The 27,881-nt window shown below is 44.4% G+C and overlaps 2 protein-coding genes across 8 annotated transcripts; one reads left to right on the forward strand and one right to left on the reverse strand.

The window, feature by feature from the left end:
- Nucleotides 1–31: 31 nt before the first annotated feature.
- On the reverse strand, nt 32–15,845 carry LOC118966046 (uncharacterized). Of its 4 annotated transcripts, none has more exons than XM_090184299.1 (7): nt 15,264–15,845; nt 8,686–8,816; nt 8,440–8,561; nt 2,267–2,315; nt 2,070–2,144; nt 1,619–1,758; nt 32–536 (listed from the first exon to the last, which is right to left on the reverse strand). In XM_090184299.1, exons 4-7 carry the CDS (start codon nt 2,297–2,299, stop codon nt 389–391), a joined length of 396 nt encoding a protein of 131 aa, XP_090040425.1. In that variant the 5' UTR covers nt 2,300–2,315; nt 8,440–8,561; nt 8,686–8,816; nt 15,264–15,845; the 3' UTR covers nt 32–388. The 4 variants fall into 4 exon arrangements, with proteins under 4 accessions (XP_090040425.1, XP_090040423.1, XP_090040424.1 ...); XM_090184297.1 differs by having other exon boundaries at nt 1,619–1,761; XM_090184298.1 differs by having other exon boundaries at nt 1,619–1,761; nt 8,676–8,816; nt 15,264–15,808.
- Nucleotides 15,351–26,416, forward strand: mybl2a (MYB proto-oncogene like 2a). Of its 4 annotated transcripts, none has more exons than XM_036987972.2 (8): nt 15,351–15,678; nt 17,187–17,292; nt 17,499–17,570; nt 17,727–17,819; nt 19,594–19,814; nt 22,177–22,297; nt 22,545–22,598; nt 22,834–26,416. In XM_036987972.2, exons 1-8 carry the CDS (start codon nt 15,659–15,661, stop codon nt 24,727–24,729), a joined length of 2,583 nt encoding a protein of 860 aa, XP_036843867.1. In that variant the 5' UTR covers nt 15,351–15,658; the 3' UTR covers nt 24,730–26,416. The 4 variants fall into 4 exon arrangements, with proteins under 4 accessions (XP_036843867.1, XP_036843869.1, XP_036843866.1 ...); XM_036987974.2 differs by having other exon boundaries at nt 15,360–16,709; XM_036987971.2 differs by having other exon boundaries at nt 15,407–15,801.
- The last annotated feature ends 1,465 nt before the right edge of the window (nt 26,417–27,881 follow it).

Consider the following 27,881-nt stretch of genomic DNA (forward strand, 5'->3'; position numbering starts at 1 on the left):
TGAAACAAAAACTGCCGTTATGAAGAAACGATTGCTATAAACTCTTTATTCCTCAAAACATTTTCATCAAGCAAAACATACAAGGACAGCATTTAAAAAAAGCTTTATGCAAATGTATCATTTCCAATCATCAACAGATTTCAGATCAACTAACTGTGTTCCTAAAACTGAAAACAGTTTCTAAATGAATCACAGACAAGACAAAAAGGCAGGGATCAGTTACTGACAGAGTTCATGCTGAACAGCTCATCACATTTATTTCACGCTGCTCAGAGGACATGCGTTTTTTCTCCTGTTTTGGGATGTATTGGGAGTGCGTGTGTTTTGACAAAAAAAACATCTGAATGTGTTGCGCTTTGTGTGTAAAGTGTGTGTCCATCCTATTTTTTTATGGTGAGCGCGCTGGCTGAGGAGAAAGCCGATGAGCAGCAGGACCACAAAGATGGCCCGGGAAGATGCCCAGTGCCACACCAGATGGCAGAGGGCGAGGAAGGAATGCCCCGTGCACACTGAATGTAGTGGTCAGCGTATAGTAGCTGCAGAAACACAGAGACAGTGAATATCATCATAAATATTACAATATCAAAAACAATCCAGTTTTAATGTTTACTATAGAATATGGCATATAAATAGTGTACTAACTATGAACATGTATGTCTTACTCCACTTGATAGGAAAATATTCCACTACCGTATTCAACCTTCAGTTGATGTATTACAGAGTACAGCCTGGTAACTAAGTGCGCTCATAAAAATAAAAATAAGGCCAGGTTCAAAGCAAGCAGAGGGATGAATGTATGAGATATTAATGAGGACAAGGACGATGTATCTGCATTTTATAAGTTGAATTTGTCGAATATCCAAATCAAACGTGGGAAATTAGGAAAGATCCTCCCTCGGGATGGAGGCTATATGACTCTGCTTACAGTGCATGGGGGCCTCTAGTCTACAGTGCTGTGTCGACAAATTCCTATCGGCCATTATTGATTGGTGATAAAGTAAGAATTCAACTGTGTTGCTATAGAATGTGTACCGGTACATATATTCCTGGTCTGGGCTGTGTTGGGGTTTGGTTTATTTTGCTGCTGGCTCAGCAGAGAGGTCCAGTTCTCTCAGCAGAGAGGTCCAGGTCCACACTTGGCCTCCTGGCCCGACTGATGGTACTGGTAGTTATGCATGCCGTTCACCTCAAACATCACAAAGTCGCCACTCGCCTGCTCCACAAGCTCATTACCGTTCCAGCTGCAATGGTGGGTTTGATGTTGGCTCAGGATCAAAAACCAAGCAGCCATGTTTACCTGCTCTAGAAAATGCTGTGTGGTGGGTTGGCTCTGGCGCTGTTGCTCTGTGGTTATTACTGCATTGTCGGAACTAGAAGCACAAGCATTTCGCTACACTCGCATTAACATCTGCTAACCATGTGTATGTGACAAATAAAATGTTATTTGATTTGACGGAGTGCCATGCTTGTTCTAATGGTCTTTGTGTGTGTGCCATGTAGTTATATCAAGGGTCTGTCTGAACTCCACTTCACACAGAGATGACAGGTTTTCTTACACTGAACGATGTACAGTGAGTGTATTTTGAGGTCAGAGAAAAGGGTTGCCAGGGTTACTCACAGCTCCATGGAGGGTCTCCAGGGGGTATCGTGGTAGACCAGCAGGGGGCAGAAGTAGTCTGTAATACTGTAGTAGGAGATATGCAGGTCACTGGAGGCAGAGCTAGGCCGGAACAGAACCTCCTCCACTAAGAACACATACTTCTTAGTGGAGGAGGGGAAGGTGGTGGAAGAGGAGGACAATGAATGAAATACTAGTCGTTATAACTGCACATGAAATGACAAAAATATATATTAACAGCAATAACTTTATAACTCTGTATTAGCTTTCTTTGTGGAAGCCTTATGTTCCGCGAATGAAAAAGACCTAAAAAAAACACTTTGGCATCACAAGCATTTTTGTTGTTGTTGTATAGAACAGATCAAATGTTTATTTAACATTTCTATCAAGCGTGACAGTCTAGAATCTTACTTCCATCAGTGCTCTGTAACAACCTCACCGCACAACCTACTTGAGGATGACGTAAGAGAAGTTGTCCTGAAACTGCTCTCGAGTGAACGTGCCCTTCGTGCAAGTGGTTATGTTCCTGTGGCAAAAAAAAAACAAACTAAAAGGACAGAAAGGACCAATAAGTTTGAACACTTAGCTCTTACAGTAGTATCGTTCAGAAATGTTTTGAACGTTTTGAAAATAGGAATTATCCCTCACCTCAACATTCTGGCATGCTTTCCAGGAGGGCATCCAGTGAATGAGCTTTCTAAAAACGGAAAAAGTGAATACAATAGTATGTAACTCCACACTGGAGGGAGATAGCTTGTCCCCATGGGGTATATACAGAAAAGGCTAACACGTCCCCACGTTAACTCATACACATTATCGCGACTGTTAGAGGGCTGGGTTTCTGACCAGGGGGTTGAGGTCTTTGCAGGACACGTCTCTTCCCATCAGGTCTACTATGATGGTGGAGAGGCTTCCTTTACGTGGACTGGAACAGACCCAGAGAAAACACCATACTCTCATTTTCACCAGCTAGAACTCCTTATTGCCAATTTGTGTTCTTACCTCGGATTGAGGGTTCAATCTGCTGCCTCCATAAATCCCAGCTGCTTCAATTCAATTTACTGCCATTTAGACATACATTGAGTGTACAAACCAGAAACAACAACTGCTCTTTCTGCTCTTTCTGAACACCTGCCCTTTCTGCTCTTTCTGAACAACACCTGCTCTTTCTGAACAACACTTGCTCTTTCTGAACAACACCTGCTCTTTCTGAACAACACCTGCTCTTTCTGAACAACACCTGCTCAAGGTCGATGGGGCTGACAGAGACGGCAGATTCGCTTCTAGTCCTTAGGAAACTTTGCAGTATTTAGTTTTTTAATGTATCACTTCTTACATTGTTAGCCCAGAAAACCTTAAGTTTTATTACATACAGCCGGGAACAACTATTGGACATCAGAGAGATGTCAACTTACCAGCACAACCAACATTACGACCAGGAATACAACTTTCCTAAAGCGGATACTTTGTCTGCACCTCCCAGGGCATTTGAACTGATTCCAGAGGGCGACCCAAAACAACGCCACCGGAGGAGAGGGTGCTGGAGCGGTCTTCTAGTGAGGCTTGGATACGCACACACCACCCACTGCATCCAAGTATATTACTCGCTAATGTCCAGTCCCTAGTTAACAAAGTCGATTAAATCAGGGCAAGAGTTTCTTTCCAAAGAGATATCCGGGATTGTAACATACTCTGTTTCACGGAAACATGGCTAGCTTGGGACATGCTGTCGGAATCAGTACAGACAACAGGATTTTCAGTGCATCGCGCCGACAGGAATAAACATCTCTCCGGTAAGAAGAAGGACGGGGGTGTATGTTTCATGACTAACGACTCATGGTGTAATTGTAACAACATAAAGGAACTCAAGTCCTTTTGTTCACCTGATCTAGAATTCCTCACAATCAAATGCAGACCGTATTATCTCCCAAGAGAACTCTCCTCGGTTATTGTCACAGCTGTGTATATCCTCCCCGCAAGCGGATCCCAAGACAGCCATCAAGGAACGTCTTTATGCAAACGACTTTATGCAAACTGGAAGCCATATATCCTGTGGCTGCATTTATTGTAGTTGGGATTTTAACAAAGCTAATTTGAGGAACAAGCTCGACCATTGCTACTCTAACTTCCGCGATGCCCCCACCCTCCTTTTGGCAAATCTGACCATGACTCCATCTTTTTGCTCCCTTCCTATAGGCAGAAACCAAAACAGGAAGCGCCCGTGCTTAGGTCTATCCAACGCTGGTCTGACCAATCGGATCCCACGCTTCAAAATTGCTTCGATCACGTGGACTGGGATATGTTCCGGGTAGCCTCAGAGAATAACATTGACGCATACACTGACTCGGTGAGCGAGTTTATAAGGAAGTGTATAGGATGTTGTACCCACTGTGACTATTAAAACCATCCCTAACCAGAAACCGTAGATTGATGGCAGCATTCACGCAAATCTGAAAGCACGTACCACTGCATTGAATCATGGCAAGGAAACTGGGAATATGGTCTACAAACAGTGTAGTTATTCCCTCTGTAAGGCAATCAAACAAGCAAAGTGTCACTACAGAGACAAAGTGGACGGCTCAAACCCGAGACGTATGTGGCAGGATCTACAGACAATCACAGATTTCAAAAAGAAAACCAGCCCCATCGCGAACATCGACGTCTTGCTTCCAGACAAATTAAACAACTTCTTTGCGCGCTTTGAGGACAATACAGTGCCACCAACGTGGCCCGCTACCAAAGACTGTGGGCTCTCCTTCTCCGTGGCCAATGTGAGTAAAACATTTAAACGTGTTAACGCTCGCAAGGCTGTCGGCCCAGACGACATACCTAGCCGTGTCCTCAGAGCATGCGCAAACCAGCTGGCTGGTGTGTTTACGAACATATTCAATCAATCCCTATCCCAGTCTGCTCTCCCCACATGCTTCAAGATGACCAACATTGTTCCTGTTCCCAAGAAAGCCAAGGTAACTGAATGACTATGTAAATGACTATCGTCCCGTAGAACTCACTTCTGTCATCATGAAGTGCTTTGAGAGACTAGTCAAGGATCATATCACCACCCTACCTGTCACCCTAGACCAGTGGTTCCCAAACTTTTTATAGTCCCGCACCCCTTCAAACATTCATCTCCAGCTGCATACCCCCTCTAGCACCAGGGTCAGCGCACTCTCAAATGTTGTTTTTTGCCATTGTTGTAAGCCTGCCACACACACACTAGACGATACATTTATTAAACATAAGAATGATTAATGAGAAGGGTGTGCTTGAAAGGATGCACATAACTCTGCAATGTTGGGTTGTATTGGAGAGAGTCTCAGTCTTAAATCATTTTTCACACACAGTCTGTGCCTGTATTTAGTTTTCCTGCTAGTGAGGGCCGAGAATCCACTCTCACATATCCACTCTCACATAGGTCCGTGGTTGCAAAGGGCATCGGTGTCTTGACAGCACGATTTGCCAAGGCAGGATACTCTGAGCGCAGCCTAATCCAGAAATCTGGCAGTGGCTTCTGATTAAATACAATTTTCACAGAACCACATGTTGCAATTTCAATGAGGCTCTCTTGTTCAGATATCGGTAAGTGAACTGGAGGCAAGGCATGAAAGGGATAACGAATCCAAAATAGCTTCTTAATCATAGCCTCAATTTTGTCCCACACATTGAAAATAGTTGCGGGGAGTCCCTGTAATCCTAGATTCAGATCATTCGGCGAGAAAAAACATCACCCAGATAGGCCCGTCGTGTGAGAAACTCGTCATCATGCAAGCGGTCAGAGAAGTGAAAATGGTCAGTAAAGAAAACTTTAAGGTTGTATCTCAATTCAAAAAAACGTGTCAATACTTTGCCCCTTGATACCCAGCGCATTTCTGTATGTTGTAAAAGCCTTACATGGTCGCTGCCCATATCATTGCATAGTGCAGAAAATACACGAGAGTTCAGGGGCCTTGCTTGAACAAGTTAACCGTTTTCACTGTCGTGTCCAAAACGCCTTTCAAGCTGTCAGGCATTCCCTTGGCAGCAAGAGCCTCTCGGTGGATGCTGCAGTGTACCCAAGTGGCATCGGGAGCAACTGCTTGCACACGCGTTACCACTCTACTATGTCTCCCTGTTATGGCTTTTGCGCCATGAGTACAGATACCAACACATCTTGACCACCAAAGTCCATTTGATGTCACAAAGCTGTCCAGTACTTTAAAAATATCCTCTCCTGTTGTCCTGGTTTCCAGTGGTTTGCAGAAGAGGATGTCTTCCTTAATTGACCCCCCATAAATGTAACGGACATATAACAGGAGCTGTGCCACTCCCGCCACGCTTGTTGACTCATCCAGCTGTAACGCATAGAATTCACTGGCTTGTATGCGAAGCAGTAATTGTTTCAAAACATCTCCTGCCATGTCATTGATGTGTCGTGAAATAGTGTTGTTTGATGAAGTCATTGTCTGTACAGTTTTTGGCCTTACCCCCAGGATTGTCCCAGCCATATCCGCGGAAGCAGGAATAATTAAGTCCTCCACAATAGTATGGGGCTTGCCTGTCCTAGCCACTCGGTAGCTGACCATATAAGACTCTTCTAGCCCCCCTTCTTATTAATGGTATCTGTTGCTTTTATACATGTCTTACTACTCGAAAGTCGTCTTAATTCTCGCTCAAAAAACTCTGGTGGTTTATTTTTCAAATTGGCATGTTTTGTTTCTAAATGTCTGCGCAAGAGTGAAGGTTTCATCGAGTTGTGAGATATTATTTTTGCACATATAACACACTGTGGCTGAGGAAAGGCACTACTCCCAATGTAAGTGAACCCCAAATCAATGTAGTTCTCATCATATTTGCGTCACTTCGATGGTCCAACATCCCTGTCTGTTGTTCGGTGCTTTCCTGGGTAAGGGGGCAGTAGCTCTTCGGCTGCATCAGATTCACAACTGTCAGTGTCCATGCTAGCTGGGCTATAACAACAAATGTAGAATTACTGATGCTAGCATTGGATGTGTTCGTGGAAGCAGAACAACTTGTGTCGTCAACAGGTGCAGGTGTAGTACTGCTGGTAGTATCAGTACTACCAGTAGAGCTGGTATGTGTCTCTATGCCTTACTTTTTTTAACCATTGATACATTTTTGAGCAAACGGAATGAGCAGCAGTTACGTTTGGCTACATATGGACCGTTAGTGTAATTCCCACGAGAGAGTAACGGATAATGTGATTGGATGTTAATTATTTGACTAGGCTACCTGTATTTGATATTGTGTTGCTATTTCTCTGAACACTAGATGGTTTGATTTTATTTTTGGCAGTGAAACGAGGCTCCTCAGGCGAGAAAAAAAACCTCACCCAAATGTATAGCCCCGTTGGAAAATATAAAGGGACTGTTTGAAAATGTGAAGATTAAAAAAAAACAGTTTTTTATGTGAATCACATTTTTATTTGGCGTACCCCCAACGGCATTGCGCGTACCCCTGGGGGTACCCCAGTTTGGGAATACCTGCCCTAGACCCACTTCAATTTGCTTACCGCCCCAATAGGTCAACAGACGATGCAATCGCCATCATACTGCCCTATCCCATCTGGACAAGAGGAATACCTATGTAAGAATGCTGTTAATTGACTACAGCTCAGCATTCAACACCATAGTACCCTCCAAACTCATCATTAAGCTTGAGTCCCTAGGTCTTGACCCCGCCCTGTGCAACTGGGTCCTGGACTTCCTGACGGGCCGCCCCCAGGTGGTGAAGGTAGGAAACAACATCTCCACTCCGCTGATCCTTAACACTGGGGCTCCACAAGGGTGCGTTCTCAGCCCCCTCCTGTACTCCCTGTTCACCCACGACTGCGTGGCCATGCACGGCTCAAGTTTGCAGATGACACAACAGTGGTAGGCTTGATTACCAACAATGACGAGACAGTCTTCAGGGAGGAGGTGAGGGCCCTCGGAGTGTGGTGTCAGGAAAATAACCTTTCATTCAATGTCAGCAAAACAAAAGAGATGATTGTGGACTTCAGGAAACAGCAAAGGGAGCACCCCCTATCCACATCGACGGTACACCAGTGGAGAAGGTGGAACGTTTTAAGTTCCTCTGTGTACATATCACCGACAAAATGAAATTGTCCATGCACACAGACAGTGTGGGGAAGAAGGCGCAACAGTGCCTCTTCAACCTCAGGAGGCTGAAAAAATGTGGCTTCCTAACGTTTACAGGTACACAATTGAGAGCATCCTGTCGGGCTGTATCAATGCCTGGTACGGCAACAGCACCGCAGGGCTCTCCAGAGGGTGGTGCGGTCTGCACAACGCATCACCGGGGGCAAACTACCTGCCCTTCAGGACGCCTACAACACCCGATGTCACAGGAAGACAAAAAATATCATCAAGGACAATAACCTCCCTGGCCACTGCCTGTTCACCCCGCTTCCATCCTGAAGGCGAGGTCAGTACAGGTGCATCAAAGCTGGGACAGAGAGATTGAAAAACAACATATCTCAAGGCCATCAAATTGTTGAACAGTCACCATTAGCACAGAGAGGCAGCTGCCTACCTACAGACTTGATATCATTGACCACTTTAATAAATGGAACACTAGACACTTTCATAGTGGCACTTTAATTTTTTTTACATATCTCGCATTGCTTATCTCATATGTATATACTGTATCCTTCACTATCTATTCTTTACTATCTATTGCATCTCAGCCGCTCTGTCACTGCTCATCCAGATATTTTATATTTATATATTCTCATCCCATCCCTTTACTAGATTGTGTGTATTAGGTTTTGTTGTGGAATTTGTTAGATATTAGGTTTTTGTTGTGGAATTGTTAGCTATTACCTGTTCGATACTGCTGCACTTTATGAACCTTCACAGGGGGACGAATGTGCAGAGAGGTGGACGTTGCTGGCCATGCCGATGTAGAAAAACTCCCCTGCAAACATGCTGTGGAACTGCTCCACCTGGTGCGGGAAGAGAAACACCGCTACATCTCAAATTACACCTTACTCTCTGTTGACTGTTGGAGAATGGGATGTCATTATAAGATTTTAGACTTAGAGAATGTGATGCTTCACCTTCACTTACTGGACAGGACTGGACAGGTGGTGTGGCACGTGTTAGCCTTGTGGTCAAACGTCCACCCCTCTGAGCAGCAGGTCCTCCCGGGCTTGGATCAGCATCAGTTTCTCCTTGGACACGTCAGCGACAGACGCAAACTGAAACAGGCAGGCAGACACAAGACAGTACAAAACATTATAATACAGGACAGGACAGCTCTGTTACTGACAGTACATTTATTTACCCAGTCAGGTCCCTAGACATCATTCTGTATAATAATACATGTGTAACAGACAGGTCTTACAGTGTATATTTATAACAATACTGGCCAGGGCTGAGGACATCTCATTATCACTGAAGGGATCTCAGAACTGGCAGTTGAAGCAGTTGCAATTGAGCTGCACAATATGAAAGCAGTTGCACAATATTTCTGGGTGTGGCAGCTAGCCTACCGGTTAGAAAAGCAGGCTAGGGCCTCCCGGGTGGCGCAGTGGTTAAGGGCGCTGTACTGCAGCGCCAGCTGTGCCATCAGAGTCCTGGGTTCGCGCCCAGGCTCTGTCGTAACCGGCCGCGACCGGGAGGTCCGTGGGGCGACGCACAATTGGCCTAGCGTCGCCCGGGTTAGGGAGGGCTTGGTTGGTAGGGGTGTTGTCTCATCGCGCACCAGCGACTCCTGTGGCGGGCTGGGCGCAGTGTACGCTAGCCAAGGTGGCCAGGTGCACGGTGTTTCCTCCGGCGCATTGGTGCGGCTGGCTTCCGGGTTGGATGTGCGCTGTGTTAAAGAAGCAGCGGCTTGGTTGGTTGTGTAATGGAGGACGCATGACTTTCAACCTTCGTCTCTCCCGAGCCCGTACGGGAGTTGTAGCGATGAGACAAGATAGTAGCTACTACAACAATTGTCTGTTACACACTACGAATTAAATAGACTAATAACACAAAGAGAATCCAGCATCCGGTTGAGCCGCCTCATGCATGGGGACCCTTTAGTTGCTGATTGTGTAGTATCATGTTTGGGTGAGTAGAGCAACATGTGTGGAGGACAGATTAGGTGGCCTCTCGTGCCTGCTAGCTAGATCACATGGATGCTGGACGGCAGGTCCAATTGGCCTAGCGTCGCCCGGGTTAGGGAGGGCATGGTTGGTAGGGGTGTTGTCTCATCGCGCACCAGCGACTCCTGTGGCGGGCTGGGCGCAGTGTACGCTAGCCAAGGTGGCCAGGTGCACGGTGTTTCCTCCGGTGCATTGGTGCGGCTGGCTTCCGGGTTGGATGTGCGCTGTGTTAAAGAAGCAGCGGCTTGGTTGGTTGTGTAATGGAGGACGCATGACTTTCAACCTTCGTCTCTCCCGAGCCCGTACGGGAGTTGTAGCGATGAGACAAGATAGTAGCTACTACAACAATTGGATACTACGAAATTGGGGAGAAAAAGGGGTAAAAATTCAAAAAAACAAACAAAAAAAAAACAAAAAAAAATCCTCCTAGATAGATTGCTTGCTGTTAAGTGCACAACAGCAAGGCACTTAATTGCTCCAGCTGCACTGCGGCTGACCCATTGCTTCCAGCCGTGTGTGTGTGTGTGTGTGTGTGTGTGTGTGTGTCTTGGGGGGGTTGGGCTGAGAGCAGAAATACACATTTACATACTCTGCAAGCTTGGAGAAACAGGAAAAAGTCTTCCCAGACTTCCAGTCAGATGCAAATGTATTTTAATTATTGCTGAGCTTATTCCTGTTTCTCCAGTTTTGCCTTTTGCCTCTAGCACCTTCACAAATCAGCTTTGGGTGTGCAGTAGATTCTGCCTTTTACATACTCTGCAAGTTTAAAAAAAAGTGAATCTTATTTTAATATGAAAATGACATGTTAATGACATACTGTATGTTTAGTATGTAAACTCAGCAACAAAAAAAAGAAACGTCCTCTCACTGTGAACTGTGTTTATTTTCAGCAAACTTAACATGTGTAAATATTTGTATGAACATAACAAGATTCAACAACTGAGACATAAACTGAACAAGTTCCACAGACATGTGACCAACAGAAATTGAATAATGTGTCCCTGAACAAAGGTGAAAATTGCATTCTCTTCTCCCATCACGTACACTGGCACAATCACAACACCTGAAAACCAAAATTGGCCTAAGTTATGTCAGAACTGTGAGACGAAAGGATATTTTTGGTCACCCGCTGTTATTCTTTAAATAGACTAATAACACAAAGAGAATCCAGCATCCGGTTGAGCCGCCTCATGCATGGGGACCCTTTAGTTGCTGATTGTGTAGTATCATGTTTGGGTGAGTAGAGCAACATGTGTGGAGGACAGATTAGGTGGCCTCTCGTGCCTGCTAGCTAGATCACATGGATGCTGGACGGCAGGTCTCGCGTTCTTTCTGCAGAGAGTGACTTGCGGAAATGTTCCAGAAACAAAACTGCATGCCTGTGACTGTTTGGTGACTTCAGGCAGGACCATGGTCAATCGCTCACTTTCGGCTGTTCATTATGATAGCCACAATGCTTGACACAGTGGGCATGTTGAATAACCCTCTGATAAATTCCTGTGAAATGAGATTGAGAGTTGGCTTTAGGGTGTTGATTACTTTTTTTAAGCTTAGACCTGAGGGACTATGGAATATGACCTTGAATGCTTTTGCAAAAGTTTGATTGCTTCTGTTAACTTCAAAGAAGAACTTTGAGGTGACATTGACTGACAGAATATCAAAGCCTTGGGGGCCATGTAGAACTGCTGGTCCTCAAGAGCAGGTTTCCAGGCCTCCCGGGTGGCGCAGTGGTTAAGGGCGCTGTACTGCAACGCCAGCTGTGCCATCAGAGTCCCTGGGTTCGTGCCCAGGCTCTGTTGTAACCGGCCGCGACGCACAATTGGCCTAGCGTTGTCTGGGTTAGGGAGGGATTGGTCGGTAGGGATCTCCTTGTCTCATCACGCACCAGTGACTCCTGTGGCGGGCCGGGTGCAGTGCGCGCTAGCCAAGGTTGCCGGGTGCACGGTGTAGCCTCCGACACATTGGTGCGGCTGGCTTCCGGGTTGGATGCGCGCTGTGTTAAGAAGCAGTACGGCTGGTTGGGTTGTGTATCGGAGGACGCATGACATTCAACCTTCGTCTCTCCCGAGCCCGTACGGGAGTTGTAGCGAGACAAGATAGAGACAAGATAGTAGCTACTACAACAATTGGATACCATGAAATTGGGGAGAAAAAGGGGTAAAAAATAAATAAATAAATTTAAAAAAAGAGCAGGTTTCCAAACTTGGTCCTGGGGTCCCCCCTGGGTGCACATTTAGGTTTTTGCAGGACCGAGTTTGGAAAACCCTGCTCAGGAGGACTCCCCAGATTGTACAGCAGAACACACTTTCTGTTGACAAAAAAAACTATGCACAACACATCACATAGCCATTTCCAGCAGTCTGGAAACATATAGGAGCAACAATGGCTCAGCTGCGAAGTGGTAGGCCACACAAGCTCACAGAACGGGACCACCGAGTTTTGAAGAGCGTAGCGAAAAAATCGTCTGTCCTCAGCAACACTCACTACCAAGTTCCAAACTGCCTCTGGTCAGCACAAGTCAGCACAAAAACTGTTCGTCAGGAGCGTCCTAAAATGGGTTTCCATAGCCGAGCAGCCGCACAGAAGCCTAAGATTACCATGCGCAAATCCAAGCGTTGGCTGGAGTGGTGTACAGTTCACCGCCATTGGACTCTGGAGTAGTGGAAACGCGTTCTCTGGAGTGATGAATCACGCTTCACCATCTGGCAGTTTGACGGACGAATCTGGGTTTGGCGGATGCCAGGAGAGCACTACCTGTCCGAATGCATAGTGCCAACTGTAATGTTTGGTGGAGGAGGAAGAATGGTCTGTGGCTATTTTTCAGGGTTCAGGATAGGCCCCTTAGTTCCAGTGAAGGGAAATCTTAACACTACAGCATACAATGAAATTCTAGACATTTCTGTGCTTCCAACTCAACCCCATCAAACACCTTTGGGATGAATTGGAACGCTGACTGCGAGCCAGGCCTAATCACCCGACATCATTGCCCGACCTCACTAATGCTCTTGTGGCAGAATGGAAGCAAGTCCCCGAAGCAATGTTCCAACATCTAGTGGAAAGCCTTCCCAGAAGAGTGGAGGCTGTTATAGCAGCAAAGGGTGGACCAACTCCATATTAATGCCCATGATTTTGGAATGATATGTTCAACGAGCAGGTAGGTGTCCACATACTTTTTGTCATGTAGTGTATGTGTTTGATGAGAGCAGAGATTTAGCTGTGTAGTTTAACATTCCTGTCTTTGCTAAAGCAGCACTGTGGATATAGTAGACACAGTGGATTCTACTCCTGAAACAAGAGATATGTGATGATCACTGCTGGACAATGGCTTTGGTGAGCAGAAAGTAAATGATAGGAAGGCATTAGGAAAACATAGCAATTTTTTTGCTTCATAAAAAAAACTACAACTTGGTATTTGAGGTGCATGAACATGGTTATATGCTCCACATCTTGAGCAGGAGTCCATGTCCTTCACTTTTTTTTATTTTATTTAACCTTTATTTAACTAGGCAAATCAGTTAAGAACAAATTCTTATTTACAATGACACTTAGAGAGTGTAAGTACAACATCCTGTCAATCACAATTGCAAAGTTGACCAACACAAAAGCTGCAGAACTCACTGAAGTTCCTACAAACATGAGAAATGGTTATGCATTTCAATACACATTAATAAGGCATGACAATGTCATTAATAGGCATCTGGAGTACAGTCAAATACAGGTTATACATTTCATATCAATCCCACTTGTCATTATTCTTCAAATGATGTGGTAGCCTACATTTAATTTGTTGGGGGTAGCTAAAGATGCTATTGGAAAGTGGGAGTGCAATCTTGCTGTATAATCCTGACTTGAACAAATTATAGAGATGAGGTACAGATTTTGGGTTGAGGAGAATTCTGCAGACTTTATGTAAATCTGTGTACAGCAGTCCTTTGTCTAGGTGGTTTTGTCTAGGTGGTATACAGCTATGTGACTTTTTATCAGCAGGTTAGGAGAACTTATGCAGCAGGTTAAGATAATTAACGAGGCAGGTATGGAGAATTAGGTTAAGGTTAGGAAAAGGGTTAGGGTTGGCTAATATCCTCTCTTAAGGCTGCTACGAAAAGTAACTTCCGGTCGTAGCTGTACTTCATCTAGTAAAACCCACTCACGTTAGCCCCTTCGTAGTGGAGTGGAGTGGTTGATTCCTCAAAGAATGTCCTGGTAATGAGGATCCACTTCCTGTCATTAGAAATAATCAAACGAGGCGGAAACATTCTCTAGAGCGAGCCACTGTGCTGCAAGATTGGTAGAAGTTGCTAAATGTTTCACCCCATGTACAAGGCCAGACAAGTGTCACAGTGACTCCATTATTTAACTAGGCAAGTCAGTTGAGAACAAATTCTTATTTTCAATGATAGCCTACCGCAGCCAACACTGGGCCAATTGTGCACTGCCCAATCACAGCCGGGTGTGATGCTGCCTGGATTTGAACCAGGGACTGCAGTGATGCCTCTATGCACTAAGATGCAGTGGCTTAGACCGCTGCGCCACTCAGAAACCTCAGATCTGGTTGTTTCTCCTCATTATACAAGAATGTCTGATGAGAAACATTGTTTTGTATTTATTTATGGATAGGGGCAAGTTCACCATGTTCAAAACTGTATGACCAAATCAACTCAAAGACTTGGTTTGAAAAACTTTGAGGTGATTTTGCCACAACTTTTGACCATGGTTAGCTTGCCCCATCAATCCCATTGTTGGTTATTGTCGCCTACAGTTAGCTCAAGTTGGCAGTGGCTTTCGAAAACAAATCTGAACCATGGATGACAGTCTCTCCTTGTCCCATAAATTACTTCCTGGGTAAATGACACTGCGTCTGAAAAAGTGAAGATATCCTTTAACTATAGAAACTTGTAATATTGTCTGACTAATTAAGTTAGCTGACATTTGATATAGAGGAAGTCTTCATAAAGAACATCAAAAGTTAAGTGTTTGTACTTTGAGTTCTTAATTTGTTAGGCTATTGGGTTCAAGGTGCAACACAAGATTGATTATTGAATTACCTTTACTCTAGTTAGGTCTTTTATCAATTCAAATTATAAAATTACACATTGGTTTCCTTACCTCTAAGCAGTCTATGTACAAGGTATGACAGCAATCCATGCTTTGGTTTAGTTGCCTTGGCAGTGGCTGACACTTTTTCTAAATAAAAATGTTTTAGCATTTGTGGCACAAATCCCAATCAAGTCACGCAAACAATATTAGCGTTTTTTGCACATCATGTTACATTTTTTACAAGTGACTTTGGCCAGCTTCACAATCAATTTGAGATACTTTCGTTTGATTTGGACATGATGCGCAAAAAATGCTAATATTGTTCCCATGACTTGAATGGAATGTGTGCCCCAAATTCTAAAATGTTAGCATTTAGAAACAGTGCCAGGGAAACTAAACTAAAGCATGGATTGAAGTCATACCTTGTCCATAGAAAGCTTACAGGATAAGGAAACCAATATGCCATTTTGTAATTTGGGGGAACTATCCCTTTAAGCATGTTTATTCATGATCTCTTACCTAGCTTGATGAGTGTCTGGTGACATTGTTTGGGGGGGGGGGGGAGTTGACCCTCTGCTTTTCGGTATTATATAACGTTACGAGTGCAACAAATGCTTTGTTTCCGGAGAGCGTTGATGGTCTTGAACGTACCCTTCTTCCTTACCCCTGTTCCCGGGCAAAAAAATCTGCTACTAAAAAAACGCTAGGCGCGAGATAAGAAATTGAAACGCATGAGTCTGGTTGATTCGTTTTCCGCAGTTTAGCTACTCTATTGGCAAAGTATTGTAACTTATTAAAGTAATTTGTTACGGTTAGAGTCCCGTGTCGGTTGAACAGACGGATCTGTGAGGCAAGGCCGCGACAGTTGGGGTTTTGGGGAGGTTTGCTGGACCCTCCTAGAAGCTGGGGGGGAAATGTCCGGTTGGCCGCGCGGGTAAGCCAATGCAATGGGTTTATACCGTTTATCTTATTCAGTAGTGAAAAGGAGCCATGTGCATCAACTTATTCCACCAGAACCTGGAACTGTGACTGTAGACCAGAGAGCGAAAATGCCTTGGTAAATTGTGACGTTATACTTCCAGTGGTCTTCGTGTGCAATTTGGTTGTGATCCCGGAAGCTAGCTCGCTAGCTAACGTTGACTGTTCAGTAACAGTTAAACAGCCCGTTTAGAAAGCCGTTGTTATCGCGGCCAGCAGTCGGCTAGTAGTTGTTTGCTAGCAGGCTGGACACGTTCGCTAACGTTACCGGCATCTTCACTACCAGTTGCAGTCAAGAATACGTTTTTTTCTGTCATGTAAGAATGTAACAATTTGCTAATCACAGTTTTAGTTACCCACTTTTAAGTAGCACGGTGCATATTGTGGCATTGATTGGTGAAGATATTACTAAATGTATTTGCCTAAATGAAAGGTTGTATCGCTCGCAGCAGTAACATGCAGTTTGTTGATTAGCTAGCTAACCAACGTTACGTTGTTTCCAAGACTGGTGGGGTGGGCCTCGTGAATTTGTTACATTCATTGTATGTGAAGACCAGCTTGTTACAATGTTGCGCAGTTTGAAGCACATGTATTGGAATTGTATACTTCATGTTGCCACTTTTTGTTGCAATCCACAGACGCGCATGAGGTACTAGGGCTGCGGTACTGTAGTTTGTTCGATTTTTATTTTATTTTTTTAGTCGAAATAGTTTCGTTAAAGGCTGCACTTAACGATAGGGACCGAGTTACTTTTCACTTTTGGAGCGTTGTAATAAGTAGGACAATTAATGTTATAATCAGCTGGCCTGCATTTGTTGGCGGAAAACCAGGCGTTACAACCATGTGGTGATAATTTTGTCCCAACCGACTGAGAGATACCACAAGTGGAAGGCTCGTTTCGTTGACAGGCTCAGGCTGAATTTCGGCGCTGTACCAACCGTCATTGGGTACAGCACCGTATGGGACATCACCAAGTGTAAGAGACAGGTAATATTAGCGTTCTAAATGGCCAAACTGGCTTATCAACCTTGTGGTAGAGAGGATACTGTCATAATAAGTCAAGACTTCTCGAACAGCTCAAGTGAACAGTGCTCACATGTAATAGGTTCAGGTCAATAAAGCTGCTGGTATGAGTAGACTAAGTGATGGCAGCTGTGTAGGAACTTTGTAATTGAGGGGCACATCCATGCCTCACACAAACATCAAATTCCATAAAATCCAAGTGTGCCAGGGTTTTATGCCTGCCTCTGTTCTCTTCTTGGCCGTGTCCCCCTGCTCAGACGTTCTAATACGTTAAGCAATGGTTGCTTGCCACGTTATCGACTGTTGTCGGGCACCAGATTTAAATAACATAGATTAAGTAAAAATCGACCTATCCTGGCGTTGTAAGATCTGGCATGCGTCAGGAACGCCTGGGCAGAGGAACGTGCCCCGTCTCATAGTTTTCTACCTGTTTATTGGCAGCATGCAGAGTGAAGATGGAGATGAAATGCTGTGTGTTGACACAGACTCTGATGTGGCGGAGCAGCGGGAGAGTTATAAAGTTAAAGTGAAATGGACGCATGAGGAGGTGAGTGATTGATCTGGACTGAACTCTGGGCCTTGTGTCATAACTAAGATGGCCTCTTTTACTTGTATACTGTCCTCTGTAACCTTAACACTAACCAGAAGCTCTCAGCCCTGACCTAAACGTGCTATGAAGGAAGAAGATAATAATTGCTGCTCTAAGTAGTGTAGTGGTATGTTCTCTAAGTTGTTTCTCTCTTGTACTTGCAGGATGAGAATCTAAAGATCCTGGTGCACAACTTTGGAAATAGTGACTGGACAACTATCGCCAGCTTCCTACCAGTGAGTGTTGGGGACAGATTTTGGGATAGATATAGCACAGGCTATATGGCAGAATTGTAGAAGAGAATTCTAGTCCTATTTTTTTCTATTAGGCACGCTCTTATTAATAGTATCAATCCTGTCTGTGAAAACCTTACAAAAGTAGATTTCTTATAGGGACGCACAGAGTATCAATGTATGCACCGCTATATGAAGGCTCTAGATCCAGATTTAATCAAGGGGACTTGGACCAAGGAGGAGGACGACAAGGTGAGCAATGAAAAACAAATGCCATTATACAGACATATATATATATATATATATATATATATATATATATATATATATACAGTGCCTTGCGAAAGTATTCGGCCCCCTTGAACTTTGCGACCTTTTGCCACATTTCAGGCTTCAAACATAAAGATATAAAACTATATTTTTTTGTGAAGAATCAACAACAAGTGGGACACAATCATGAAGTGGAATGACATTTATTGGATATTTCAAACTTTTTTAACAAATCAAAAACTGAAAAATTGGGCGTGCAAAATTATTCAGCCCCTTTACTTTCAGTGCAGCAAACTCTCTCCAGAAGTTCAGTGAGGATCTCTGAATGATCCAATGTTGACCTAAATGACTAATGATGATAAATACAATCCACCTGTGTGTAATCAAGTCTCCGTATAAATGCACCTGCACTGTGATAGTCTCAGAGGTCCGTTAAAAGCGCAGAGAGCATCATGAAGAACAAGGAACACACCAGGCAGGTCCGAGATACTGTTGTGAAGAAGTTTAAAGCCGGATTTGGATACAAAAAGATTTCCCAAGCTTTAAACATCCCAAGGAGCACTGTGCAAGCGATAATATTGAAATGGAAGGAGTATCAGACCACTGCAAATCTACCAAGACCTGGCCGTCCCTCTAAACTTTCAGATCATACAAGGAGAAGACTGATCAGAGATGCAGCCAAGAGGCCCATGATCACTCTGGATGAACTGCAGAGATCTACAGCTGAGGTGGGAGACTCTGTCCATAGGACAACAATCAGTCGTATATTGCACAAATCTGGCCTTTATGGAAGAGTGGCAAGAAGAAAGCCATTTCTTAAAGATATCCATAAAAAGTGTCGTTTAAAGTTTCCCACAAGCCACCTGGGAGACACACCAAACATGTGGAAGAAGGTGCTCTGGTCAGATGAAACCAAAATTGAACTTTTTGGCAACAATGCAAAACGTTATGTTTGGCGTAAAAGCAACACAGCTGAACACACCATCCCCACTGTCAAACATGGTGGTGGCAGCATCATGGTTTGGGCCTGCTTTTCTTCAGCAGGGACAGGGAAGATGGTTAAAATTGATGGGAAGATAGATGGAGCCAAATACAGGACCATTCTGGAAGAAAACCTGATGGACTCTGCAAAAGACCTGAGACTGGGACGGAGATTTGTCTTCCAACAAGACAATGATCCAAAACATAAAGCAAAATCTACAATGGAATGGTTCAAAAATAAACATATCCAGGTGTTAGAATGGCCAAGTCAAAGTCCAGACCTGAATCCAATCGAGAATCTGTGGAAAGAACTGAAAACTGCTGTTCACAAATGCTCTCCATCCAACCTCACTGAGCTTGAGCTGTTTTGCAAGGAGGAATGGGAAAAAATGTCAGTCTCTCGATGTGCAAAACTGATAGAGACATACCCCAAGCGACTTACAGTTGTAATCGCAGCAAAAGGTGGCGCTACAAAGTATTAACTTAAGGGGTCTGAATAAATTTGCACGCCCAATTTTTCAGTTTTTGATTTGTTAAAAAAGTTTGAAATATCCAATAAATGTCGTTCCACTTCATGATTGTGTCCCACTTGTTGTTGATTCTTCACAAAAAAATACAGTTTTATATCTTTATGTTTGAAGCCTGAAATGTGGCAAAAGGTCGCAAAGTTCAAGGGGGCCGAATACTTTCGCAAGGCACTGTATATATATATATATGATTATTGTCCTTAGAAAGTGAAGGATACATAATCTCTCATCATTGTTCCTCTCTGTAGGTCATTGAGCTGGTGAGTAAATATGGGACCAAGCAGTGGGCGATGGTGGCCAGGCACCTGAAGGGTCGCCAGGGGAAGCAGTGCAGGGAGCGATGGCACAACCACCTCAACCCGGACGTGAAGAAGTCCTCGTGGACCCCAGAGGAGGACCTGATCATCTACAAAGCCCACTGTGTCCTTGGGAACCGCTGGGCGGAGATCGCCAAGCTTCTACCTGGAAGGTAACTGACCACAGCAAGGTTCCACATTAACTTTTTTTCTCACTGGGCCTGGCCAGACCAGTTGATCCAGAATCTCCTGTCCCAAACAAAATTTCTACTGGCCTGGACCTGGGGTAGTTTAAATACATTAGAGTTATGCAGGGCCCATAAATTAGAGTGCTGTCTCTCTGTTATTCAACTACAAATAGGCAACATTTTAATGTGTTAAAAGCTGCGTAATATAAATTGTTAATGCAAATGTTTGCTTTATTCTTTGAAGCTGAGATCTACTGTGCTGTCGGAAAGTATTCAGACCCCTTGACTTTTTCCACATTTTGTTACATTTACAGGCTTATTCTAAAATGGATTAAATAAATAAAAATCCTCAGCAATCTACACAGAATACCACATAATGACAAAGCAAAATGTTAAAAAAAAAAAAAATTGTGAATGTATTAAATCAAAAACAGAAATACCTTATTTAAATAAGTATTCAGACCCTTTGCTATGAGACTCGAAATTGAGCTCAGGTGCATCCTGTTTCCAGTGATCATCCTTGAGATGTTTCTACAACTTATTTTGAGTCCACCTGTGGTAAATTCAATTGATTTGATATGATTTGGAAAGGCACACACCTGTATATATAAGGTCCCACAGTTGACAGTGCATGTCAGAGCAAAAACCTAGCCATGAGGTCGAAGGAATTATCCGTAGAACTCCGAGACAGGATTGTGTCGAGGGATAGATCTGGTGAAGGGTACCAAAAAATGTCTGCATCATTGAAGGCCTCCATCATTCTTAAATGGAAGAAGTTTGGAATCACCAACTCTTCCTAGAGCTGGCTGGCCGCCCGGGCCAAACTGAGCAATTGGGGGAGATGACTAAGAACCAGATGGTCTCTCTGACAGGGCTCCAGAGTTCCTCTGTGGAGATGAGAGAACCTTCCAGAAGGACAACCATCTCTGCAGCACTCCACCAATCAGGCCTTTATGGTAGAGGGGCCAGACGGAAGCCACTTCTCAGTAAAAGGCACATGACAGCCAACTTGGAGTTGGCAAAAAGGCACCCAAAGAACTCAGACCATGAGAATCAATATTCTCTGGTCTGATGAAAGCAAGACTGAACTATTTGGCCTGAATGCCAAGCGCCACGTTTGGAGGAAACCTGGCACCATCCCTACGGTGAAGAATGGTGGTGGCAGCATAATGATTTTGGGATCTTTTTCAGCGGCAGGGACTGGTAGGCTGAGAGAGATCCTTGATGAAAACCTGCTCCAGAGCGCTCAGGACCTCAGACTGGGGCGAAGGTTCACCTTCCAACAGGACAACAACCCTAAGCACACAGCCAAGACAAACCAGGAGAGGCTTCTGGGACAAGTCTCTGAATGTCCTTGAGTGGCCCAGCCAGAGTCCGGACATGAACCCGATCGAACATCTCTGGAAAGACCTGAAAATAGCTGTGCAGCGACGCTCCCCATCCAACCTGACAGAGCTTGAGAGGATCTGCAGGGAAGAATGGGAGAAACACCCCAAATACAGATGTGCCAGGCTTGTAGCGTCATACCCAAGAAGACTTGATGCTGTAATCGCTGCCAAAGGTGCTTAAAAAAAACAGAGTAAAGGGTCTGAATACTTATGTAAATATGATATTTCATTATTTCTTTTGAATAAATTAGCAAAATAAATGTAGCTGTTTTTGCTTTGTTATTAATGGGTATTGTGTGTCGATCGAGTGGGGGGATCAATTTTAGACCTAATACTTTCCCGAAGGCACTGTACATTAGGGAAAAGGTGCCACTGTCTTCCTATGTTGGTAAACAATATAAGTATAAACTAACACTGCATAGCCTCAAAATATGGTTAAAACTATAATTTTCATATCATGGATGATCAGTCCTTGCATCCATACCTCTGTCTTGAGTGGTTACATTTCTCCAGGCCCATCCCTCAGCTTTTTACCAACTCTGAGACGGGGTGTCCGCTTTGTCATTTTTTTTCAATTAAAGATTCTAGCTTTAAGATGCCGTTGCCCCTTTAAGAACTGTTTTTGCTCTGCACAGCAAGCGTTTGAACACATCAACTCACTTCGCTAGAAAATTACCCGCAAGTTGTTTCTGAATGTTTCTGAAAGTTTGGGGCCTGATTGAGCCAGTGACTGTGAGAGATCTCCTGGCCCAGACATGTTTTTACTGGCCTGGGTGACATTGTTAATCATCATTTATGTGGAACCCTGCCAAATGCTACGAAACACCGGTCGCATTCAGATCCCAACACGATTTTATTATTCAAACAATGACATCTCCAATTTACTAGTCAATTTGAATAGAAAGTCATAGTGTAGTTTTGCTCTCCAGGAATGACACACCGCTTTTCTACCTCCGTAGGACGGACAATGCTGTGAAAAACCACTGGAACTCAACCATCAAACGTAAAGCCGAGATGGGAGCATATGTTATGGATGATGACGGGAGCCCGCTACCACCCACTTCTCTGGAGCAGGGCGAGGTCGGCCCTTTGTATTCTTCACATACTAACAAGCACTATGTTTCACCTAACCCACCACCTACCACTCTGTTACAGGGCGAGGTCAGCCCTTTGTATTCCTCAAATACAAACGGTCACCCTGTCACTTCCAACACTTTTAGCTATTTGAATTTACTTGAACAACAAACAAAAAAAATAGGTATATGCTGTTAGTTGTAAACAAGGTAAATTGCGTTTGTTTGCTAACTTAGGTTATCTTGGCTTACAGGTAGATTTTCGTTGTGACGTTGTTTTGGACACGGAGCCTGAACCTCCAGAAGTGGTAAGAACGCCATATCCTTGACTCTTTCTCTGTTTGCGCATTACTCACCTATGTCTGTGGGAGGCCAAACAGCAGTGAGGTGTAATGTGTTCTGTTATCCTCCAACCAGGCATAATGGTTGTCACTAACCGAATTAAGCCTTTTGAGCATTTTCTTATTTTTTTCTTCATTTTTCTCCACAGTATAAATCTTGAAACGTTCAATCCTTTTCACCCATTCTCTTTGTTCTCTATAGATGAGGCAGTATAGAGAGGCTATAGACCCCATGCTAAAAATTAGGCCAAAAAAGGACTCTCACCCAGTCAGGTCAAAGACAGTGGTGTTCCCGCCTGTCTTAGCCAAGAGGGACTCCAACAGCCCCTGCTCTAGCTCCGGTCCTAGCAGCGTCCCCACTCTCCACCAGTCTCGCCAGAAGAGCATCACAGAGGCCGTATTGCGGATGATAGCGGAGGACATGCTGCCCCTGAGCTTCGTGGAGGGCTCAGGCTTCAGGAGCTTCATGTCTGTTATCGGCCCCCAATATCAGAGGCTGTCCCAGCGTGCCGTGGGCCTCCGGCTGTACGACGACGTGGAGAAGGCAATCAAGCCCCATCTGATCCGCGACCTGAAGACCTGCTTGGCTGCCAGCGCGGGCGATGCCGTTGTCCACGCCACCCTGGACCTCTGGGCCAGCCCCTACGCCGACCCTGTTGTCGCCGTGCAGTTGCACTTCCTGGATGATGACTGGCACATCCACCGGCCCACCGTGGCCTTTCGCCACATCGGCCACAAGAACATGAACGTGGCCATGGCCCGGGAGCTGGAAGCTGTGCTGCTGAGCTACGGCCTGTTCCCCAACAATCTGGGTTACATCATCACCAACGAGGCCAAGCACACCATCGCTGCCTACGACCTCTTTTGCGACTATAGGATCATGTGCTCGTCTCAGAGGGGCGACCCGGACGAGGAGGAGATGCTAGCCTTCCTGGGTGACAAGATGCCCACGGAGGACTTCTCAGAGATCCAGTTTGGCACGCGCGTGGGCTGCGTCGCCAACATGCTGCAGCTGGTGATCAAAGAGGCTCTAAAGAACTCTCGTGTGGTGGAGAACCTGCTGTCTCAGGTGCACAACGTGGTGGCCTTCTTCCGCCGCAGCGCCTACTGGAACGAGGTGCTGCTGAAGGAGTGTGGCCTGTCATTGGCCCCCTCACCCGGCAGCTGCCGCTGGAATTCCACCTTTGTGTCGATGCGGCGGATGGTACAGGAGGCGGTGTGGGGCTCAGTCATGACCCTGCTTGCCCAGGCCCGCATTGAGACCAAGGACTCGTCCAGCTCCCCGCCCATGGTGAGGGCCAAGCGGGAGCAGGTGGTGGACATCATCGGCCTGCTGGAGCCCTTTGAGGAGGCCATCCAGGTGCTTCAGAGCGATGCCGTCACCTTCTCCCTCATCATCCCCTCCCTGATCGGCCTGGACAAGACCCTGGAGACCCGCTCCACCAACTACAGCCACTTCTCCAAGGGGCTCCGCTCCGGCCTGCAAACACACTTCCAGCCCCTCTTCCTGCAGAGGGACCTGATCCTGGTCACGGTGCTGGACCCCCGCATTAAGCTCCAGCCCTTCGATGACGTGAAGCAGGAGGGGGACACCGCCTCCCTGGCCGCCCCCTCCAAGTTCCAGGTCCAAATGCTGGTCAAGTCGTTGGTCAGCGACATGGATTCCTGGAACCCAGTGAAGCAAGAGGAGAGTGAAGAGATCCAGGAGGACTCTGAGGCCTCCAGCTCTAACAGTGGCAGCGGCAACCTCAAGCGCAAGTCCATCTTCAGTTTCCTCCAGCCTGCGGCCAAGAGCATGAAGCTGTCTGAGCTGGACCAGTACTTGTCAGAGCCTGTGCTGGATGGGGACGGCTCCACCCAGGTTTTCTGGAGAGACGCCTCACGGTTTCCCCAGCTGCAGAGAGCGGCCAGGAAGCTGCTGGCTGTGCCTGCCACCTCAGGCGGCTTTGATCGACTCTTCCCCATGGCGTCCTGCATCGTCAGGGCCAAGAGGAGCCGGCTGCCCCCTCACACCACAGAGAGGCTGCTGATCTACAGGGAGTCCCTGAGGGCGAAAGACGGGAGGTCCAATTTCAATGGCGCCACTAAACCGTCATAGACATGCTGAACACAGTGCCTGCTACTGCCCTATATATCTCATTATCAGTCCTGTGTGTGCAGGGTCTCTTACCCTAATCTGTTACTCGATTGTCATCCAAGTTTACATGATTGAACAATGAGCCGGGACAAAACCCTGCACACCAAGGATTGAGCTTTGAGGGCTGAGTGATGTCATGTCAACAAATGTAACACAACAGAAATAATACCTCTAAATAATGTTATTTTTGTAATTATGAAGTTAATACATTTTAGATATGTAAAACATTTGGAAAGAACATGTTTGGTACACCTTGTAATGGACAATATGGTAAGATGGCCAATTATCTTTGAGTGTATCCTGGAAACTTTTCTTTACTTTTTGTGTTTGGAGTTTGAATCTGGAAATGAAATCTTCTACATAAGCATTCTTTTCATTACCTACTGTAGTTTTTTCTTTAAAGGGGCAATCAGCAGTTGCTACAGCTGTTTTTGGACTTATCATTAATTTATATGTACCCATTGATTCATGAAGAATATAACTTAGAAATGCCTCATGAGCTTAACTCAACTGCCATACCCTATCAGAACCTGAAATATAAGTTTGTTTTACTCTAAAACTATATTATATTTTGATATCATGGATGGTCAGTCCTTGCATCCAATGGCTCTGTCTATGAATTTGAGAGTGGTTACTTTTCTCTAGCCCCATCCCTCAGTTTTTTACTGAAACAGGGATGGTGAGGACGCTTTGTTATTGTTTCTGCTGCCGATTGCCTCTTTAAGGATCAAGTAGCATCCAGGGAACCTGTGTTATACAGTGACAATTGAGGTCATTGAATGGTGATTGGTTTTTTTCTTATTTGTTTGGTCAAACACAACTTTCAATCAATGGACATTGTTTGCATATATTACTGTAAACAGGTCTTCATCTTGTTGACATATTTCACCAATAGAAAGTGCACTTTTCTCTACCTCTTCATATCGCTACAACTTTGAGGTTTCAGTTGCTTTTCACTGTGAACTCTTGCTTGGGGACTAATCGCATAGCAAGTAGTGCTAGAATAGTAGATTGATATACTGCTTTTCTTTTGAAGCTGCACAAATGTTAATTTGTAACGGCTTGGAATGAGTGATCATTTCTAAGTGTACTTATTTAAATAAAACAGTTCCTTAAGAAATTCATTTGAATTTGAATGTACAGTAGGGGCAGTTTTTGTTAACTAATGATGAGTAATGACAGAGTAAGATGCCTTTATACTGTATGCAACTGAGTCGAGCAGTTAAGTGGTTTCCTTGCCCAAGCCTATAGTATTGGCAGTATTTCCCCTCCCTGAGATTGTCTGGAAATGTCACTATTTCATTCTTTATTCTTATTAATTTTGTGAATAAATAATTTTCTCATTTTCTAAGACTAAAATGTGTCAGGATATCCACACAACTGTAATTTCTCCATGTATTTATTCTATTTGCTTGAAACTAACAATGCGTTGAATGTATGCAATTTACTCCAATCATGTAATGTCATGGATTTCGATTTTTTTATTGGGCTTATTTTGGGGGAGATTGTGTTAAACAAATGCACCCCCCTCGATGTTTCATGAACGACTGGTAATTCATATAGTACTGTGTCCAATTTCCCTTTCTCTCACAAAACAACTGTCTTTGGTTGGGCTGAAATGTATGGAAAATAAAGACATTCAATTGTATTGTATTTTTTATTTCAGTTTCAGGTTCTCATTTTTGTTTTGTCTGCATAATAATTATGTACAAATCCCTACTGAAGAATACACATCTAAAGGTTGTATCCACATTGAGTACGCTATTATTGACAGCAGGTTACTATAAACCTCTAGAGGGCAGTCAATCGCAGGCGCGCTCTGAACGTTCCTGGGGGTAGAAGCCAGAGAGGAAGAGGCGAAGCGAGAGGTTTTACTCGATAAAATCTGTCCAAAATAAGCCCTTGCGTTTATATGGCCTTATTTTGGACGTAAATTTAACCATTAAATGGCCTTATTTTGGACCTAAACCCAAGTATTATGTTTTTGAGATTAAACATTAACATCATATACCGTTTACAATAATCCGAAAAGGCTTGTATCCAGGTAATGAGAAACTCTGCCTGCACGGTTACACAGGCTCGGTTTCGCATATCATAGGTGTTGTGTGATTACGTTTTCGTCGTATTGTCAAACAAATCACTTAATTAAGGGCAGGCTATACCTGGGCAGTTCAATCCACCATAATAATTCCATAACTGATTTTTGCTGATACAACGTAGGCTACTTTGACCCCTAATTTATAGATACATTTCTGCTTATAATTTCCGACATTTGGTTGGCCATTTGTCATTTATAGTTCGATACATGTCATAACGTGTTGCCCCAGAAGACTAAGTAAAGTAGTGCTCACCAGAATAATGTTTTACATCGATAGAATGAATGCATTAGTAATCTAGTTAACACCGGTAAAGTTGTCTGTTTTGTTTAGAGACCCGGTAGAAAACGCAATAACAGTGGAAAGATTGTTCGCATGCAACATGTCATCAGTTTGACCGGTTTCAAGGAACTTAAAAGCTGAGAAAACGATTAAACACATTTCTGATAAGACTTCAGTTTGTCTGGTTGAAATACTGTCTAGTTGCACAACAATGTCAAAGATAAGTTACACCTGCATTTGCATTTTTTCAAGAGACTGAAATAAATAAGTAGTATTTCTCCACTTCAGTTCCCGAGATAAAATAAAAAGCGGTTCAATAATTCTAGGCCAACTGCAAGAAATGTCAAATTCTGCAGGAGTCAATATTATATTACGCTACATGTGAGAGGTTATAGGCCTACAGTCAGTGTCCATATTTCAGTTAATATTCAATTTAGCCCATATTAACTTAAATCAGAAATATTATGTTTATTCACGGATACAAGGATACTCGTCAGCGGGATATCAAATGTGCAGGTAAACAGTCGAGTTTACTATCGGGACTGCGCATGTAAACGTGGTCCTTGTCGCCTGCCTTCGCGCAATTGGGACAACGACTCCCTTGTTAGGGCGGAGACATTGGCACCTCGTCATTATATTCAGATCTCTGTTGAAGTCAACCATTGGTCGAGAACAACCATCAGCCTTGCGTAAACTGCGCAAAATGTTTTGTAAAGTTTGATTTATTACAGTTAG

Source organism: Oncorhynchus mykiss, chromosome 9 (assembly GCF_057628025.1).
Source record: "Oncorhynchus mykiss isolate SJ-2025 chromosome 9, ASM5762802v1, whole genome shotgun sequence".
Classification (NCBI taxonomy): domain Eukaryota; kingdom Metazoa; phylum Chordata; class Actinopteri; order Salmoniformes; family Salmonidae; genus Oncorhynchus; species Oncorhynchus mykiss.

What these genes read in the sequence shown, in the direction of transcription:
- LOC118966046 (XM_090184297.1), bottom strand. Translation starts at nt 2,299, where the DNA reads ATGCCCTCCTGGAAAGCATGCCAGAATGTTGAG. An exon ending in TTCTCTTACGTCATCCTCAA is followed by an intron (nt 1,762 to 2,069) that starts GTAGGTTGTGCG and finishes TCCTCCACTAAG; the next exon opens with AAGTATGTGTTCTTAGTGGA. An exon ending in TGGAGACCCTCCATGGAGCT is followed by an intron (nt 537 to 1,618) that starts GTGAGTAACCCT and finishes GTGTTTCTGCAG; the next exon opens with CTACTATACGCTGACCACTA.
- mybl2a (XM_036987971.2), top strand. Translation starts at nt 15,692, where the DNA reads ATGGGTTTATACCGTTTATCTTATTCAGTAGTGAAAAGGAGCCATGTG. An exon ending in CCAAGGAGGAGGACGACAAG is followed by an intron (nt 17,820 to 19,593) that starts GTGAGCAATGAA and finishes TCCTCTCTGTAG; the next exon opens with GTCATTGAGCTGGTGAGTAA. An exon ending in GCCAAGCTTCTACCTGGAAG is followed by an intron (nt 19,815 to 22,176) that starts GTAACTGACCAC and finishes CTACCTCCGTAG; the next exon opens with GACGGACAATGCTGTGAAAA.